This window comes from Pollicipes pollicipes, unplaced genomic scaffold (assembly GCF_011947565.3).
Source record: "Pollicipes pollicipes isolate AB1234 unplaced genomic scaffold, Ppol_2.1 Scaffold_4881;HRSCAF=5763_pilon_pilon_pilon, whole genome shotgun sequence".
Classification (NCBI taxonomy): domain Eukaryota; kingdom Metazoa; phylum Arthropoda; class Thecostraca; order Pollicipedomorpha; family Pollicipedidae; genus Pollicipes; species Pollicipes pollicipes.
Window position 1 is genome coordinate 43504882 of NW_023596576.1, and position 18287 is coordinate 43523168.

At 50.9% G+C, this 18287-nt stretch overlaps 1 protein-coding gene across 1 annotated transcript in view; it reads right to left on the bottom strand.

Moving 5' to 3' along the window:
* LOC119101012 (band 7 protein AGAP004871-like) overlaps positions 1-18287 on the bottom strand; it is a 45073-nt gene that overhangs the window by 5554 nt on the left and 21232 nt on the right. The window contains exons 3-4 of the mRNA XM_037224254.1: positions 4549-4649; positions 1683-1755 (exon numbers count right to left, since the gene is read on the bottom strand). Of these exons, the coding sequence (XP_037080149.1) occupies positions 1683-1755; positions 4549-4649 (174 nt within the window). The remainder of the gene's footprint in view (positions 1-1682; positions 1756-4548; positions 4650-18287) is intronic.

An 18287-nucleotide genomic window follows, 5' to 3' on the forward strand; every position in this document is an offset into this window, starting at 1 on the left:
TTTATTGTCTTACCAGAATCGGAATATGGAGGAATTTCACTTTAAATTGTTATTGATAATATCCGATCGAGCTTTAAACTCGCTTGATATGAGTCATTACTGAGACTTTTATTTGCACTAGGCGTGCAAAAACGAAGGGATTAGAATAACCCTTTCTTGTGATACAAAGACTGGAAGATGGAACATGGGCACTCATGCCATAGCTACATTACGATAAGTCGGCTTTCAGAGACTCTCATGTGTTCTGTAAAAATCTTACATTTCATGCTTATGCCTGTCGTTAGCCGAGGGCTTTGCAGTCGTCAAGTAGCGATAACTCACAGTTATGGAAAATACAAATAACGGCCCCTTCAAGTGATGATGTTTTTTGCAACTCATTTCTTATTCCTAAATCGCCCACGTGCAATGTATATCACGTTTTAATACTTATTCGTGTGACTGGCAACTATATGTGTCATGCATCAGTTCGAGCACATGGTCAAGTACCGGATCCGTGTAGACGCCTTGACAAAGCTATCGATGTTGCTATTAAAATGCCATGTTTCTTAGCAGGGCATTTTAAATTTTTCAACGCCGCTCCCCGGACTCTGATTAAGCTCGCTATTTTTACGGACGTATCGAAAAGAATTTCAATCATTTGATGACACGAAAACAGACTCTGCTCTGACATTTTTCCTCTGCACAGCAGTGGCGCAGCTCATGCGTTAAAACACGTATGACACGACTAGCGTGGTGGTTGACCCATGACCCCGCGTGGGGTCAGAGGTGGACCACCGACTGGCTGGCGGCGGCACTACGCGGTGACAACGAGTCGCGAACACCCCAAGCTCTGCTTGATCAGCATCAGGAGCGATGTCTCCAAATGCCAACCGCTGACCCACGGCAGCGACAGCACACAGCAGCTGATCCATGGCAGCGACAGTACACAGCCGCTGACCCACGGCAGCGGCAGCACACAGCCGCAGACCCACGACAGCGATAAAACACAGCTGTTGACCCACGACAGCGACAGTATACAGCCGCTGACCCACGGCAGCCACGGCATACAGCCGCTGATCCAGAGCAGAGGCAGTGCACAACCGCTGACTCACGGCAGCGACCGTACACTGTTGTTGACGCACGATAACGGGACAACATAGCCGCCGACCCACGGCAGCGACCGTACACTGTTGTTGACGCACGATAGCGGCACAACATAACCGCTGACCCACGGCAGCGACAGTATGCAGCCGTGGCTGCGGCGGCTGCCGTCTGTGGCACGGGGCTGCTGACTCTACAGTGAGCACCAAATGGCATCTTGGTCATTGCCATTACCGCTGTGGAAACGCCACTTCCAGCCGTCGCTCAGCGGGTACTCAGCCTTATTACTGCCCCGACAATGGCCCCCAGCCACCACTTAGCCTGGTCACTGGCGTGGCGAGCTCGTAATAAGAAGGCTCATAACAAAAGACCTACAACAAGAGGGCTCTCCCAGTGGCACTGCCCGACCTGGTATTCACAGGGGTAAATAAAGGCTCTCCACCTCTCATATCAGGACCCTGGGTACTCGCTGGGTAGTTACCAGCTATGCAAAAGAGGTTCGCCGTGTCATGGAATACCGGCAGCGGCACCATTCTCAGCACCAATCACCAGGGGCTGCCCACCCAGCGGTGCCGTCACCGACGTCAGCACCAGCCACTCACCTGGACCCTTGGCGCCGCCTGAGACGAGGCGCCCGAGGCGGAATATGACCGCCCTCTCGTACTCCTGCACCACCTGAGGGAGACGCGCGGCCGGGTCATCCTCCAGCCCGCGGACCAGTCATGGCCAGGGCCAGTGCCCGGTGGGTGTCAGTGTCACGGCACGCTGCGGGCGTCAGTGTCACGGCAAGCTGCAGGTGTCACTGTCACGGCACGCTAGCGATACTCCGGAACGCCCGCATGCGCTTCCGCAGAGCCAACTCTCGGCCGTTGATCGTGGCGACCGTGTGACCCGTGTGCTTCGGACTATGCTGGGGCGGGTCTCGACCGAGACGGCGAGGTGCGCAATCCCACTCGGCAATTGCCATTCTGGACTGCGTACATATATATATATATATATATATATATATATGTATATATATATAATACTTAAGTTTCCGGTAACTATGAGGCTGTCGTACGCCCTGATGTCTATATTGATGTAGAAAAATGCACTCAAAGACTTGCAATGCCCATCCATGCACACACGATTAAACTCGGACTTGTATCAGGCTCTAAAGCACAAGTTCTCGCGTATGATGTCATCGACCTCATCTACGAGAACCGCTGCTACACAAACGCTGTGAGCTGCAACTCATTGTCGCCCTCCCTACAGCTTGTGATGCAGCAGATTCCTGCGCAAACAAGAGCTCACCAAGAACAAGCGGTCGGTTAGCTCGAAGCAGAGCGTCGCCAGCAAGGGTGAGTGGGAAAGCAGCATCTATCGCAAATAAATACTGCCCGCGTCAAGGCCTCACTTTGGTGTCTCATGGTCCTAGGCGCCACGTAAGAGCTTGCATTGCGGTGAGGACAGTTTGATATGTTTATATGTTTTGAGATTTGAGAAATCCATAAAATATTCCATACGTGTCAAGAGGGCCGTAAAACCCATAGGCATGTGCTCGCACAAAAATCAAAGTACCAAGCATTCATGACATGGGCGGGGAAGAGCGCTGCAGGGCAGAGCATGACATGACATGGGCGGGGAAGAGCTCTGCAGGACAGAGCATGACATGCCATGGACAGGAAAGAGCTCTGCAGGGCAGAGCATGACATGACATGGGCGGGAAAGAACTCTGCAGGACAGAGCATGACATGCCATGGGCGGGAAAGAGCTCTGCAGGGCAGAGCATGACATGCCATGGGCGGGAAAGAGCTCTGCAGGGGAGAGCATGACATGACATGCGCGGGAAAGAGCTCTGCAGGGCAGAGCATGACATGACATGGGCGGGAAAGAGCTCTGCAGGGCAGAGCATGACATGCCATGGGCGGGAAAGAGCTCTGCAGGGCAGAGCATGACATGCCATGGGCGGGAAAGAGCTCTGCAGGGCAGAGCATGACATGACATGGGCGGGCTGCGCCCGGAGGCGCGCCTTAGGAGAGCAGACGCAACGGCACGCCCAGTATAGCGCTAGCAGAACATACAAGCTACCCATATACTTGGAAAACAGTGTATCGCTGGTGACTGTTGAAGATCAAGTGCTTAACTCATTAAAAAATCAATGGATCAAGAGTTAAATGATGACCTGAACTAGACGATACTAGAAAATTTTCAAACGGCGTGGATGATGATAAACTTACAATAAAAGCTGAATAGCACAAATTTAAAGAGACCTATGGTATGTAGTTTAAAGGGAGGCATTAGAAGGGATTGGAAGGGAACAAGACGATTGTTAATTTAAGAAAAAATGAAATGTCCAAAATGCCCCGAATTGCACTGAACGTCACACCAACCTGGAGTTGGACAGATTGAAACAGCTTAGACATAGGAATGCTGTTTTTGCACAACAGAAGTTCAGCACAACACTTCTTTGCAATTCGTCACAGGGCGAATTAAACCGTAAAAGATTTAGCATTGCTTGATGGGGAAAACTCTAAACCATCGCGGTGGATGAGATTTAATCCTGAACATTATGTCCATAATAGCTCTAGGAAGAAGACACAGTACACCAACATTGTGTTAATAAATATCGTTCTTCTCAAAGACGCCATCGTTCGTCAGAAATGTGGAATCCGTAGCGTGCAGCTACATGTCTACGCAATAGGCTCAATGCGTGACCTTTGGCTTGCCTTTCAGCGCCTTTTTGCCGTGCAAACGCCTTATGCTGGTCAGTAGTGCCGGGTGGGATGGTCGGCTGTGATTGACGCTTCGGTGGAGTTAATCGGTGTGATCTGCCCATTGTGGTGCCGGCTGGGAGCACAGAATGAGAGCTCTCCGCAGGAGGCGTTCGGGCCATTTTTCCGGCAGCGAGTGCTGGTGGGGGCTTTCAGTAGTGGTTACCGGCAGGGACTTTGGTTGGCGAATGCCGGTGGAAATCTTTCCATGCCGAGTGCGGGCTGTACTTTTTGCGGGAAATGATTGCGGTAAAAGGGTTTTCGGTGAGATTATTCGCGAGCAGTGTCAGACTTTTCGTAAGAAATGTAGGTAAAGGCCTTTGGCGTCGAGTACTCACGGGGATTTTCGATAGCGTGTTCCAGTGGACTTTTCGTTGCGAGTACCGATGGAAATTTTGTTATGACGAGTGCCGCCAAGACCTTTCGGAAGGGAAGACCGTTTTAAATTTCGATGGTGAATGGGGTTGGATAGTTTTGATGACGAGCACATGTAATGAGTTTTAATGGCGAGCGTTCTAGCGAGCGAGAGTTTTAATGGTGGCGTTGGTATTTTATGTTCTGGGTGCTGCTTGGGAATTTTGGTGTTGGGCGGGAGCAGCAAGTCTTAGTAATCGGTGTCGATAAGGGACTTTGGTAGTGAGTGCCGCTGGAGGTTTTTGATGGCGAGTGCGGTTGGGTTTTGGCGGTGGCGAGTGTTGGTAGGAGGAAGACGTACCCGAAAGCAGACGCAGAGAGAGAATGGCAGAGTGACGATGACCAGTAGCCATGATATGAATGTCAGCAGCAGACCACACAAACCGTTGTCACCGCCGCCATCTGGCAACAAGAGAAGAGGATACGGTCAGACAGGCGGGATAACACAGTCACATCCACCGCCGACGGAGACAGCACATCTCACAGCCACTCAGGCGAGATATCACCGCGGCAACCAACAGACGCTCATAACATATCGTGAGACGCGAAATCTGCGTGACTGGGTTTCTTAGACATAGACATAGACAGTCGATTTTTCCCAGACCTTGATGATCTTTGCACTTTGGCCGGATTGCCACCGGAAGACAGGCGATTATTTTGTATGTCCTCGTGTTCTTTCTACACCGCCCTTGCCGTGTGCAGATGTCAAGAACAGTCGAATGTGCGCGAGCATCTATAGCTCCTGTGAATCTCAAATCTCTGATCATCGGTCCCATCACTAGAGATCTTCAGATATGTTTTAACGATAACGACAACATTTACAAAGTCATCACTAAAGCCAAGAATAAATCGCACGAGGCGGCGGACTTCCGCAATGAATCTTCCCACATCTACGTGCCGCGAACAGCTACCGACCAAGACGGACAAATGCGCGCAATCACCACCAAACGTGACCTGCCACTCCTACAAGCCTTGCTGAGCCCAGCTCTGCCGACGACCCCGCAGTTGCCGTCTCCTACCAGCCCACGGGCAGCAGGCTTCCGTCAGGGGGCACTGCGTCACGACACACTCCCCCAATCCAGTGACCTGACAGCCGCGGCCATCTTCGACGCCAGGCCTGCTGTGCGTCCTTGTCGGCGGAAATACGGGCTGAGTGGGGCCAGGCTGAGTAGGACGGGGGTAATGTATTTATGGTGTGGCGGCTCGAAATGGCCGCAGGTAATGGCTGAGGTGGATTAGGCTATTGAATGGGTGCCCTGTGGCTCAGGAGGACGGGCTGGGCTTTTGTGCGCTGATACGCCATTACTTGGATCCTATTCCTGGAGTTTAAAGATGGCCTTTAAGGGAACCTCGGGGTGTCTAGCTAAAAGTTCTAAGTAGTCTTAGATGATATAATTTTGTAACTCCTCCCAGCCATGCTTAGTACACCTAACCGCAAAATCACGCGACCACTTTGCGAAAAATAACGGCCCCCAAAATCAAACAAGACATTTTGGAGAACTATGAGGTATTTTGTGGGCCTGAACGACAAACCAGATGCATCTAATTGAAGTCTACATTTGCCACTTTATCGCACTTTAGACAAGTCCTCTTTGGGGCGGAGAGGGGATCACTCGTTCGTTGGAAAGGAAGCGAGACGTCGTAACATTTAGGGCCATGCCCAAAGACATGTATAGATCAATCAAGTGCTAACAAGAATTTTCTAAATAGGCGGAAACTTTTATTCGAAACTCAATACTTTTGAGGTTTTAAAATACGATTGCTGTTTCCACAAGATTATGACGGCCTTGCAGTGATAATCTATAGAGATGAAAAATTGGCGAAGGTTTGTTTAAACAGTCATGTTTTGATTCCTGATTCTGGTTCCCAGTGAGTCGCAAAGTTTCCCACAAGGTTTTTCTCCAAATGTAGGGCTACTAGACCTGACCCGAAACCGCGCTCACCAAGTGCTCGTGACAAGCAGTTTGCAATTTGGGGGCGGGGTGGGGGTTAAAAGGATGTTTCAAGGACAAAGTGATATATTTTATTACACAATGATATCGTACCAATTGTGCTGGCTCACTTTAAACTGGTTATGCACACGCGCTCATTCTGTGCAGCATTACGTGAAGCGGGCCACTTGTGGACTTTTTAACTTTCTTGTTATGAATCATTAGTGCAAAAAACACACGGCGCCTGGCGGCTCGATCTCAGGTTTCTCGCAATGTTCTCAACAGGATCCTTACCTAAGAATATGCACTTGAAGTCAATATTGTAAAAACCCACACCTGTTATTTGAGTGATGTGGGCAGTTTCTTGACGATGACATCAACAACACTACTACTGCGTAACAGCGATCCGCCCCTTTCGTCGGTGATAGCGTCAAGGGCACTGCCAATGCTACATTCTGCTTGGCGGAATCTCGCTGCGCACACTTTGTACGCCGTTCTGGGTGTGAGGCGCCTGGTCAGCTGACTGCATGGTTGCGAAGCCGTGCGCTTTTGCTTCCACCTTGAGTCCCCGCTCCCTTGAAAAGCGCATCCTTGCGCACGGTTTATTGCGGGGATCCCCGGGAAATTTGGTCTTAGGTCTCGCGGTCCGCGGTGCGATCTCGGTTATATAGCCCGGTTTTGTCTTTTGGCTCCGCCGTAGGATAGTTTTAACAGCATGGCTGTTGTGCATCATGTCTGTTGCGATACGGTCGGAGCAGACTGACACGCCCTCATGTTCCAATGCTAGTGAGACTCAAGGGGATTCTGGTAAAACGACCTGGTAATTACTAACTCGCACCTGATGATCGCCAGGGTACTGGGCGTGACTTGTGTGGGTGTGAGTGTGTGAAATTCGGACACTGACTAGCCAGTGACAGACTTGCTGTTGAACACCAGACCAGCCACGACCATGTCATTGATCTCTGGTAGCCATCTGGCAGCAGGCCGAGAGGACCGGCCCGAATTAGGGGGACGGAGTTTGTTGAGGTAGAACGTGGAACGTGAAAACATGCCCGCGAAACTAGTCCGATGAACTGACATTGCTCCGCTTGGCTGGTGGCAGGTTGGGATCTTTACAACAAGCTTTGCATAAAAGGCCCTTGATCCCCAAGCAGTAACCGCAAAGCATCTGGTCAAATTCCTTCGAGGAGAAGCGCACTGCGCTGCCGCTACTGCCGCTGCTCATGTGACAGTACGTGACGCTAATGGCCGCAGCTGTTCCCCGCATCGATGGAGAGCGCCGGCGATTACCCGTGCCGACGTCGGCTCGGTCTCGGCCGTGCCTGGCCGCCTCTGACACCGGCTCGTGCCCGGCAGGCGCCGGGCCGGCTCGGCGCGCGGCCCGGGATTCGCTCCAGGGATCGGGTGGCAGCCGGCCGGCCGGCGACGGGCCGCCATCCATCAGGTCGCGGCGCGTTCCCCTGGCGTCACAGAGCGCGCCGCGCCGGCGGCACACGAGCTGCGAGCGGACAGCCGCGAGGCAGGCGCCCGCCGCGCCGCCGGAATAGCCGCGCGGCACCGGCGGCGATATTGACGAGGGCGCGGCACGTGTCGGCGGCGCCCGCTCGGTGTCGAGACGGGGAGGGGCGCTGCCCGTGGTCGGCGGCGGCGGCTGACGGGAGCGGGCTGCAGGGCACGCGGCACCCGGGGGTGTGCTGGCGGTTTGAGCGGCAGCGGTGTACCGCAAAGTGTTCTGTGTGCCTCCGCCGCCTCGGTGGGCCGCTGGCAGGTGCAGGCGGAGGCGGCGGGCGGCGGGCGGCGGGCGGCGGGCGGTAGACCGGCCGTGATATCGGCGGTGTCTGTCAGTGTACGACGGTGAGAATGACAGGTCTCAATCCCCCGACAGACTGGTCACTGATTGTCACCAGATGCTGGAGCGGAGCGGAGAGGAGAGGGAGGGAGGAGACGCGAAGTGGGGAAGAAGAGAGAGAAGGAGAGAGAGAGAGAGGAGAGAGAGGAGAGAGAGGAGAGAGAGAGAAGAGGAGAGAGAGAAGGAGAGAGAGAGAGAGAGAGAGAGAAGAGAGAAGAGAGGAGAGAGAGAGAGAGAGAGAGAGAGAGGAGAGAGAGAGGAGAGAGAGGGAGAGAGAGAGAAGAGAGAGAGAGAGGAGAGAGAGAGAGAGAGGAGAGAGAGAGAGAGGAGAGTAGAGAGAGAGAGAGAGAGAGAGAGAGAGAGAGAGAGAGGCGGAGGGGGGAGAGAGCATGTACGTCAGTCAAGACTTCTCAAAGCTTATCCCATGGCCAAATAGGCTGTGCCGTCATCAATCCGCTTAGTCATACATTCCAGCTCTAGAACACCAGACGCAACTGTTGATAAGTGATCGAGTGCGGTAAGCTCAACTCCATCCTGAGCGTCACATCAGCCAGCGAGATACCGCTGGCTGATACCGAGATCGCCAGCGAGATACCGCTGGCCGATACCGAGATACTGACCCGCTCTGAAAATAATGACGATATATGATGATAACGACGATAGATATTGATAGCTATCCGTTTGCTTCCTCAACAACGAACTAGGACGAACTAGAAGGGATTTTGGTTTCCACGCGCACCTTAACACGCGCTCGGATGGGGGTCAAATTGACCGCCGAAGGTTTTTCCAGAATGGCTTCCGAACGGCGCTGCGCAGTCGCTCCAAATTTTGCATAGCCGTAGACAATTAAATAGCGGATAGCTTGACATACAAATTTAAATGTACCTTGTAAGGTCGCTGACCTATGGCAGGTCAAAGTTAGGGCATGGTTTCAGCGAAGGCAATTTCTAGGGAATCATTCAATCTGATACAATAACGGAGTGTTTGACAAAGCCATACATCTCTGAGATGCTTTCTTAGACACCACAAATATTGAATGAGCAAATGACGCTGACCTAAGGTCAGGTATGAAGCTCAGACCAGGGTCACAACCAACCTGATTTACTACTTTAGGGCTTGCTGTATGGATAGTTTGTGGTGCTCTTTTCGGATTTATTGACTGCAGGAACCGCATTATGCATCTTCCATTGACTTCTTAGAGGTCATAACAGGTCATTGACCTAACATGACCTGGCTCAACACTTTGTTTTGGGAACATGCTGCCTAATGTAATCTTTGTCGCTTATTCAAATGCAAAACTCAGAGCACTTTTGTATGATGTTGGTCACCATGAACTTCAAAAGTGAAACAAGGTCACTGACCTCAAATGGGCTTTTGACCTTTTGCTTAGAAGCGGTTGCCTACGTTCTGGGGGCCCTTTGGAGACCAACCTGGAATTTGTCCTTGTTTTGGCTTATATGACCTGAAGATCATGACCTAGGAAGCCCAAACTTTGACCTAAGTGAGTTCGCGTACAGGTAAGGACACCCTGTAAATTTGGTGTGTCTAGCTTTCTTAGTTCCCGAGATCTCAGGGAGGGGTCAAATTGCCCCCCCCCCCCCGCCACCCGAGCGAAGGGTACCTAGCCGGCCACCTGGGCGCGTGTTAATACAGGATGATGTTGAGCTCGTTGGTCAATATTGTCTTGCATCTTATATCAATCAACACTTGTTGAATGTGGTTGCTTCCATCACTGGTCACGAACACGCGCCTCAATGTTGCGACGAACTTATCACCAAGTCTAACGGTTGCCAAACGTTGGTCCAAAAAAGATTTTTATTTCGCAGAATATGCGGGCTTTTACATTGGAAGGAAAAATGTGGCGTAGTTGCAATGTTTGGGAGCGATTCCAAACGATTTGTATCTAACTATGATATTTATGCAATCCATCTATTTTGCACCTAACATTCGTATTTCGTCGACGGACACTGGGCATTAGATAACAAGTATCTTCTAACATCTTCCGTCTTCTCGATTGTCGATATTAGTTTAACATTGAACTGAGTTGGCATTCAACTGAGGATGCATAATGTATGTAGTGGATACTAAAGACGCTACACACTATATAGCGCCATAAATACGAAGGTCAGTGTATAATGGCGAAAACATTTAGTGTGATTGTTTTGCCTCAGCAAGGATGGACTGACGTAAGAAGTTATTATATTTAGCGGCCAAGGTTTGTACGAACGGTCAATACATAAGCTATTACAAGCAACGTGTGCTGGCGTACAGATGTTGGCGAAGGAAAAAGTACTCTTAGCTTGTTTTTCCTACAAAAAATAAAGTTTTGACTCCAAAAAACATAATTAATCGCGCTTCGACAGGACTGACAGTCCAAAACTCAAACCGCTTTCATGCGGAATTCGTAGCAAGTTGAATCTGTGTTTAGTTCAAAGCTTTGAAGTGTTATCGCACCGTAAATGAAAATGATAAATGAGGAGAGTATGCCTCAACGTTCTTCATAAACGGTTTCTAGAAACTTTATCCGATAGGCCCAATCCCTTTTAAGCGGCGAGTTCGGTTTCGGGAGTATACACCACGCCGATGAGTTGAGAGTTAAGAATGCCTGCAGTTTCAGGCTTTGTAAATAAGTGACACAGGCACGTAAATGCGAAATGCGCACTGCCAGCTTCAGAGACCTAAATCAGACTGAGGTTGGTGGGATCGGTCTGCCCCGGTTTGCCCAAAGGGAAGTCGGTCCGACAAAGCCTCCACAGCAAATCCCTAATTGAGCTTCGTTGCACTGGGCGAGCCTGTCCGTTTATCTACCTGGCACACGGTTGAGCTGTATCCCGGCGTAGTTTGAAATTAAGTTAATGGTTTGCTCATGTAAGTACTGTGCGGCAACTTAATGCAATTGTAATATGATTCGATGTTGCTACAGGAGCTAGCAGAACACCTCCTATGCACTAACAATGCCTGCTATTTAAGACGAATGAGTTCAGAACCGTCATCCAAGTCTGGACTGGTGGCATTGCAGGAAAGAGCCTCTTGCCCAAAAGTGGTGGATAACACTGTAGGTTTTGATCACAGACCAGTGCATAAAAGTCAGCAATTCCGCACAAAATCACAGGTCAACTTAAGTGAATGGAGACAGAAGCGGTCGTCAATTAAAGAGCACAGGGTTGCGGTGCCCATTTAACAGCATCTGGCCACTAAAAGCACCTGAACAAACTGGCAAGTGCTCGTATAACGGCAGTGCAGCTGGGGAAGCGCAGATCTGAGTGGCACCAGACCCTTATTGCGTTGGCTCAAAGGCCATAACCTAAAGCTTCTCCGACTGAGCCTGCCTGCAGACGGCGTCTGGCGGGGCCGGTCCCGTGCGTCTCGGGAAACCGTACAGCCGCGGGGCTTCGGCACAAAAGACACGGCTGTCTTACCGGCGCCGGCGGCCGCGACGCTGGACTTCCTCGCACCCTCCGACATCACGGCCCGACGAATCAATACAGCAGGCGGCGGCGCGGCCGGGGCGGGCTGGCGGCGGCGCGGCGGCGCGGCGGCGCGGCGCGAAGCTGACGCGCCCTGCGCAGCTGTCCCCCCCCCCCCCTCCCCCTCCTCCTGGCCACAGCTCGCGGCAACCTGCCCTGATGGGACAGATCGCTCCAGCAAAGTGGTTTTTGTTTGGTACGGACCACCTCGACAAAACTGTTCTCATCAGGGGACAATCTTGGCGTCTGAAAACCTCAGAACGGACGGGCCCATCATGAGGGAATCTCGAAACGGGCATCCTCTGTGCGGATAAAGTTCAGCGAATAACAATCTCAGCGTCAGGCAATCTCTGTACGGTGTAGCCCTATGAGATAAATACACAATCGAGGGACTATGTCCAGTTGGGGCTCAGAGATAATTTGAGTCGTTTCTGTTCACTCACCGCCATGAGCTCGGTGCTAAATCCCCCTCCCCGCCCCGAAGTGCGCTCCCATCGAGCTAGTTCCCACGTCTGTGAGATAAATCTCTGCACTTGGCGCGCTGGGCACGGGACGAGGCACAAGCTACAATCACTGGAACAGGTCGGCGTCTCTCTGGGCATCAATATGACTGTCACGGCCAAAGCAGCGTCGCCTGCTGGCAGAAGCGCACAAAAAGGTCCCAGGATTCCATCAGCGTAGAACCCCTGGGATCCAGGCGCACGGCTGCGGCTGGGATGCTCCGAAACCGGAGCGGTGGGAAGGCGATGACAGGTATTTGAAACATGTACCTCAAATGTGTCATGGACGCATGCCGAAACTGCCTGGCATAATGTTCTTGTGTTAAGATGGAAACCTGGAGGTAAATGTGTTCAAATGTTTGCCCCTGCAGAAGCCCAATTTTTTTAGCGAAATACGTAGACAGGCATGTTTACTTAGCACGGTTTGTTTTGTGACTTTCTTGGTACAGGTAGTTTTTTTATTTGCCCAGTAGTACTCGTGACACTGATCGCGTTAGTTTGGACGTTTTGAGAAGAGGGTGCGCGGTGGTGGTGTTATCTCCATTCAACAACGTTTTGTTCCATGACCTTCCACCCAGGACAATATGAACACGTGACAATATCTTATCAGCGCTGTATTCGCAAGGATTACAAATATGGTATGAGAGTACTAATTTTTCGCAGGTTGTGTGAAAACTAAAATTATGAATCGTTTAAGCAAGGCCTAAACAAACTTTGGCTCCGTCGAAGGACTGGCTGGTAGAACAAATCAAGGACGCTAAATATCATCTGACTGCGGTTTGAAATGAATCCAACCAAACTTGTGTAAGTATGATGCTGGTGTGAAGCATGGTTAAAAAAAGCCTGGAGCAAATTTACGTTTGTCGATGGACACAAACTCGAACAAGCACCAGGGAGGAAGGCGACTTGGCATTCAAAGCGTAAATTACCGCTACAGAGATGGGGCTGAAGCCTGGTTATAAACACTCGCTGTTTATGGTGATTTCACTATTAATTAGCTTAACTCGGCAATATCCGATGCATTTTTTATTCTCAAACGCATAGAAAGTGTAGAGGCTTAACGGATCGCGCCGATTTAAACGGCAATGGGCAGCCTGGGCATAAAACAGGCACATTGTGGATGTCAGATGGTTAGAACCATCTTAAATATATATATATATATATATATATATATATATATATATATATATATATATATATAAGTACGTCACAATTTTAAAACAAATAACCAAAAACCTGACAGCTTTGAAACACAAAAGACGTTTAAACTCATAGAGTGCAAGATTAAAGTGTGTAGATGGTTGATCGGTTTTGGTTCAAGTGAAGGTTCAAGGTTTTAGTCATATCAGGTCACCAGGTTAAATTGCCGCTTTCGCTTTCAATGTAATATGATGGATGACTATGGATCGTAATTCATAATGAGCCCGTTATTACATGTTGATCAAATTACACCACGGAGCAGTAAGATAGAATACCAGACGACAAAAGCATCATCATCCATCAAGAGCGCGATATGATCGAAATGGCCGGGAATAGCCTTGTGCATCATACATAAAGATGTCATTGTAGGTGCTAGTTAAAACGTATTGAAACGTTCAGGCTGCTGTTTACATTTGCTTCACTAATAAGTGGGCGACCATAGCTGGGGCAAGATATCACCAGTGCCTCGAAAATTACACATGGGAATTGCTGAGCATACGTCCTATCTCCTCGTTACACAAACATCAAACAGACATTGACCATACATATCAGTACACATACTGAACAGCACATGAGGACGGGTACCTACCCTGTACCAAGGTGACCTTGCGCACGGTCACGGTCGAGTCGGCGCGCTGACCCGCGCAGTCGGAGCCATCCTCGAGGATGGGTGTGATGGAGCCACGTCCCCGCGACATGTCACGCGCCTCCGCTGCCACGCGCTCGCGCTCGCTCCCGGCGCCCGACGGCGTCCAACTCACCAGCTGCAGCCGACACCGCAGCCGCGCGCCGCTAGGTCGCACCGTTCAGCGCGGGCGCAGCGGGCGGTCGTGCCCGGCTGGCCGGCAGCCGGTCCGCGGAGGGGCCGAGGTCGGACTGTGGCACGCGCCGGCGGAGGGCTGCGTGCCGCCGCGCCATGCGCCGCCGCCGCCGCCGCCGCCGCCGTCGTCCCAGTGACCGGACTCCAGCCAGCACAGCTTGCATCAAGCGAAATCAATGGCGGCAGTGCGGACGGTCGCCCGCGGTCAGGCTCACCCGGCCCAGCACGCACCGGCGGCGAAACAGGAAGGGCAGGGGCGGCCCGCGCCCCTGGCCAGCGTTGACGCACGCCGCGCGCCCCATACGGTCTCTGGCCAGCGCTGACGCACGCCGCGCGCCCCATACGGTCCCTGGCCAGCGCTGACGCACGCCGCGCGCCCCATACGGCCTCTGCCCAGCGCTGACGCACGCCGCGCGCCCCATACGGTCTCTGGCCAGCGCTGACGCACGCCGCGCGCCCCATACGGTCTCTGGCCAGCGCTGACGCACGCCGCGCGCCCCATACGGTCTCTGGCCAGCGTTGACGCACGCCGCGCGCCCCCATACGGTCTCTGGCCAGCGCTGACGCACGCCGCGCGCCCCATACGGCCTCTGCCCAGCGCTGCCGCACGCCGCGCGCCCCATACGGTCTCTGGCAAGCGCTGACGCACGCCGCGAGCCCCATGCGATTCGATGGAAGAGTTCAGCGGGCGGGTGTGGATGACTGCCCTGCCATTGTCTTCGGTGAGAGCGAGAGACATTGACTGGGGATCCGCATACATAAATACACTATCACGCGTTTGAAAAGCATAGTCTCAGACGTGGATGAAAGGCATCTGCGTGAGGTAGCTACTTCGAAGCTGTCGGTGCTTGTCTACTATTGTTGACTGCTAACAGCGTAGCATGGCCCTGGGGTACATGCTAAAATATCCACGACACCGCGTGGAGACATATTCATAGCCGTTTGTTTGCACGCTATATTGATGGCCGCGCTATATTCATAGCTGTTTGAGCGTTGCAGTCTGCTTTTGATGGTTTGGCCTTTCATACAGGCAAGGAAGGCATAGAGCTCCTGGTTTTTCAGAGCCATGATTTTGAAGCTGTTTTGCTTGCAATAGTCTTCTTTTATTTTGCCAAGAATTACTGGTTAAACGACGCTGTCAGGAAAACTTTGGTTATATTGTCAAAAAACAGATATTTTAAACTGTTCTCATGATTATGAATACAGCCAGGTATGCTGAAAGTTAATTATCTTAAAATGACCCCAAAATCATAATGTCTGGTCCCTGCACACGTTTCTTTCTATGTACGTCCAGTGTCTTCCTGCTAAATATCAAAACATATCTCGTCTCGGACGCGCTGTGACGAACATCAATATCGGAGGGGCGTCGATTTATGTCACAAATCGCGACGAAAGTCGAACCCGACATTCATGACAATCAGTGCAGCCGGTTTGGCAGCGAATCTGGCAAGTGGAAGTTGGCAAACACGACGTGCATGTCTACTAACAAATACTGCTCACTTACTGCGCTGGAGGATCTTATTTTATCTGGTAAGTTGGCACCAAAGCCCAAAAGTTTTGCGAGCTGACCTTGTCATCTCGTGCTGTTCGCGAACAGTCTAGCAAAACACAGCTGGCGTTCATAAACATGGAGCTGCCTTAGCTGAATACGGGACCCCGCCGGAGCCAGGGTTATCTGCTGCACTAGGCAAGCCCATACATGTTACATCGAATACATCTGATCCGTGGAAAAGTGTAGCAATATCACGTCAGTTTACCGCTATTTAAATCAATCCCATTCACCGGTCTCGACCTTGGCTACGATCTGAGACAGTTGACACGACAAAGCACTTTGGCACAGCTGCGAGGCATAGTATGTACCACATACAGACATACAAAACATGAGCATGACGTAATCTACAGCTCAATGGATTCAGAACTCGTGCGGAACCGCACGGCGAGCCACAGCTGTTGCCATTATCGGCCCTGGCCGGATCCCGAGCGGGGAGACTGGTGAATGTCGCTCGCCATCCACGACTGTCTCAGCCAGGTGCGCGTCTGGACGTGTGATCGATGCAGGCAATTGTCGCTAACGACTGTCCGGTACGCTGACGCCAGGCACACAGTGCTGAACAATGCCTGCTCTGGACAAAGGCAACGCATCCACGACAGGGTACAAGCATTAGCTAACGAGCTACGCAAATGACAGCCATTTTTCATCGTGCATGATGTTACCAGGTGCTTTGTCATGGAGGTGTTATTCTTATTACAAGCGGGAAGGTGTCTCGTAAGTCTAATCGGTAAGCTCTGAAACGGTTTTAAAGAATGAAATGAAAACCGCAGCACGTCAAAACTTGGAAAATCGTACGGGTGTATGATGCGGCGAGCAGAATTGATGAAGTGTACATAAAAACCAATCCCCGACAATAATTTTGGAAAAAAACGTTGCTTCCTTTTCAGCAATGCTACAGTTGAACGCTTCAAAAGAATGCATGAACTCTGCCCACGTACGTGAGCTCAAAGATGTCAGTGTTTACACATAATTATGATTTAAGAATCGCAAAGCTTAGTACCTTGCTTGTAAATTGTCAGAGTAGACGTTGCGCACTTTTGATATGTCTTGTGATACAATTATAGAAATGCATATAAAAATTGTAGTCTTGTAATGCAATTATAGTTGACATGCCTTGTGATGCAATTACAGAAAAACAATCACCAAAACCCTCAGGGTAACAAAACAAGGGCAAAAACCGGAAATGTGTGTCACCATCGTAACTTCCTCCGTAGCAGTTTTTTTGGAAATAAAGGTATCCAATCAATAAGATTCAAAATCATCTGTTTACATTCAGGCCAATCTCACCGGAAAGAGGCTTCGGCTCTAAAAAAATGTGCACGCACGCCACATGAGCGACACACGTGATGATGATATGACATATGACAGATGACATGTGGCATATGGCATGCGATGAGCACACGCCAGGAGACCGGCATACAGGATAAGGAGAACGCAGAGCGTGGACGTTAGCAGACGGGGGAGGCGAAGTGGGAGTGGTTCAAGCTGCCATAACAAAACACATCTGCTTAGGTTTGGTTTGGGGTGAAAAGTGGTCATTGACTCAACAATTGCCAGCACAGTAACGTCTTTGCAAGTGCACAACGCGCAACGGCATCGACGACATAGCATGCCGACTGTGTACATTACAGCAAGACAAATCTCCTTCGCGCTTCACCGTGCCTTTTTACTCAAAGGTAAATGCGTGAAGCATTAGACTCTGCCGCAGTACAATGCTGCCGCGCGGAACAGTCCTGATCCAGGCACATGCCATCGACAGCAGGCGGGTCAGAGGGGTCGAGTGGGCCGAACCACTTGTTCGAGAGTATGGCATGGAAGCTTGACCGGAGTCGAAATGAGCTGAAGAGGCTGTTGTGCGATCGGTTTTGTTTGCATACCAGGCGAGCGGGTGATAGACATCCATCACCGTTTGGCCCCCTTCGGGAAAATACACGAAATAATACTAAAGGATCAGTTGCAATAGTTTGCTTTTCAAGATTTCTTCAAAAATTTTGGATGCAAAAATTCCTGGGATCAGCGCCCGCGCCAAGCGGTACTTGTTGCGTGAGCCCTGACGCCGCCACTCGATCGCGGAATTCAGGGTCAGCGGTAGAACGTTTTGTGGCGAAAGCTCAACGTGCCGCAGCCTATCACCGTCCTGCCCTGAGGGCAGGACGCCCTAAAGTCGCCTGAATTTTACCGCACATACTGCCACCGGCTGCTGTCCATGCCACCCAGGGCAAATAATAAGCGCGAAGACTCGAACCCCCACCGCCACCTGTATATTAATAGAAATGCAGGCGTTTTAACCAATTAAGGTATTGGGATGAACTGCGCGATGAAAGGGTAATCTCGGTTATTTTGCAGGCAAGCATTGGGTAAAGCATTGGGTCCTCCAGAATAATATAACGACATCTTCAGAATGAAGGAAAAATATCATAGCAACATAGGCCTATCGATATTTATGTTTAGAATTGTGTCTGACTTCCATGTGGGAAGAGTTCCTAGCTCACGACATTGAGATCTTTAAATGTATTGCTTTAGCGCACCTAAAACGCTTTTAATGCACCTTAATGCAGCTTGAATGCACCTCGGTAGCATTGAAAATATTACCTGTCGTGGCCTGTCATGCATATTAGTTGCCTGGCTGAAGCCAAATAGTCAGCCGCATCTAATGTCTAAGACTTCTGAGTACGCCCGTGAAGTTCTTCCGTTTCAATTTAGGTTACATGGTGCTGTCCG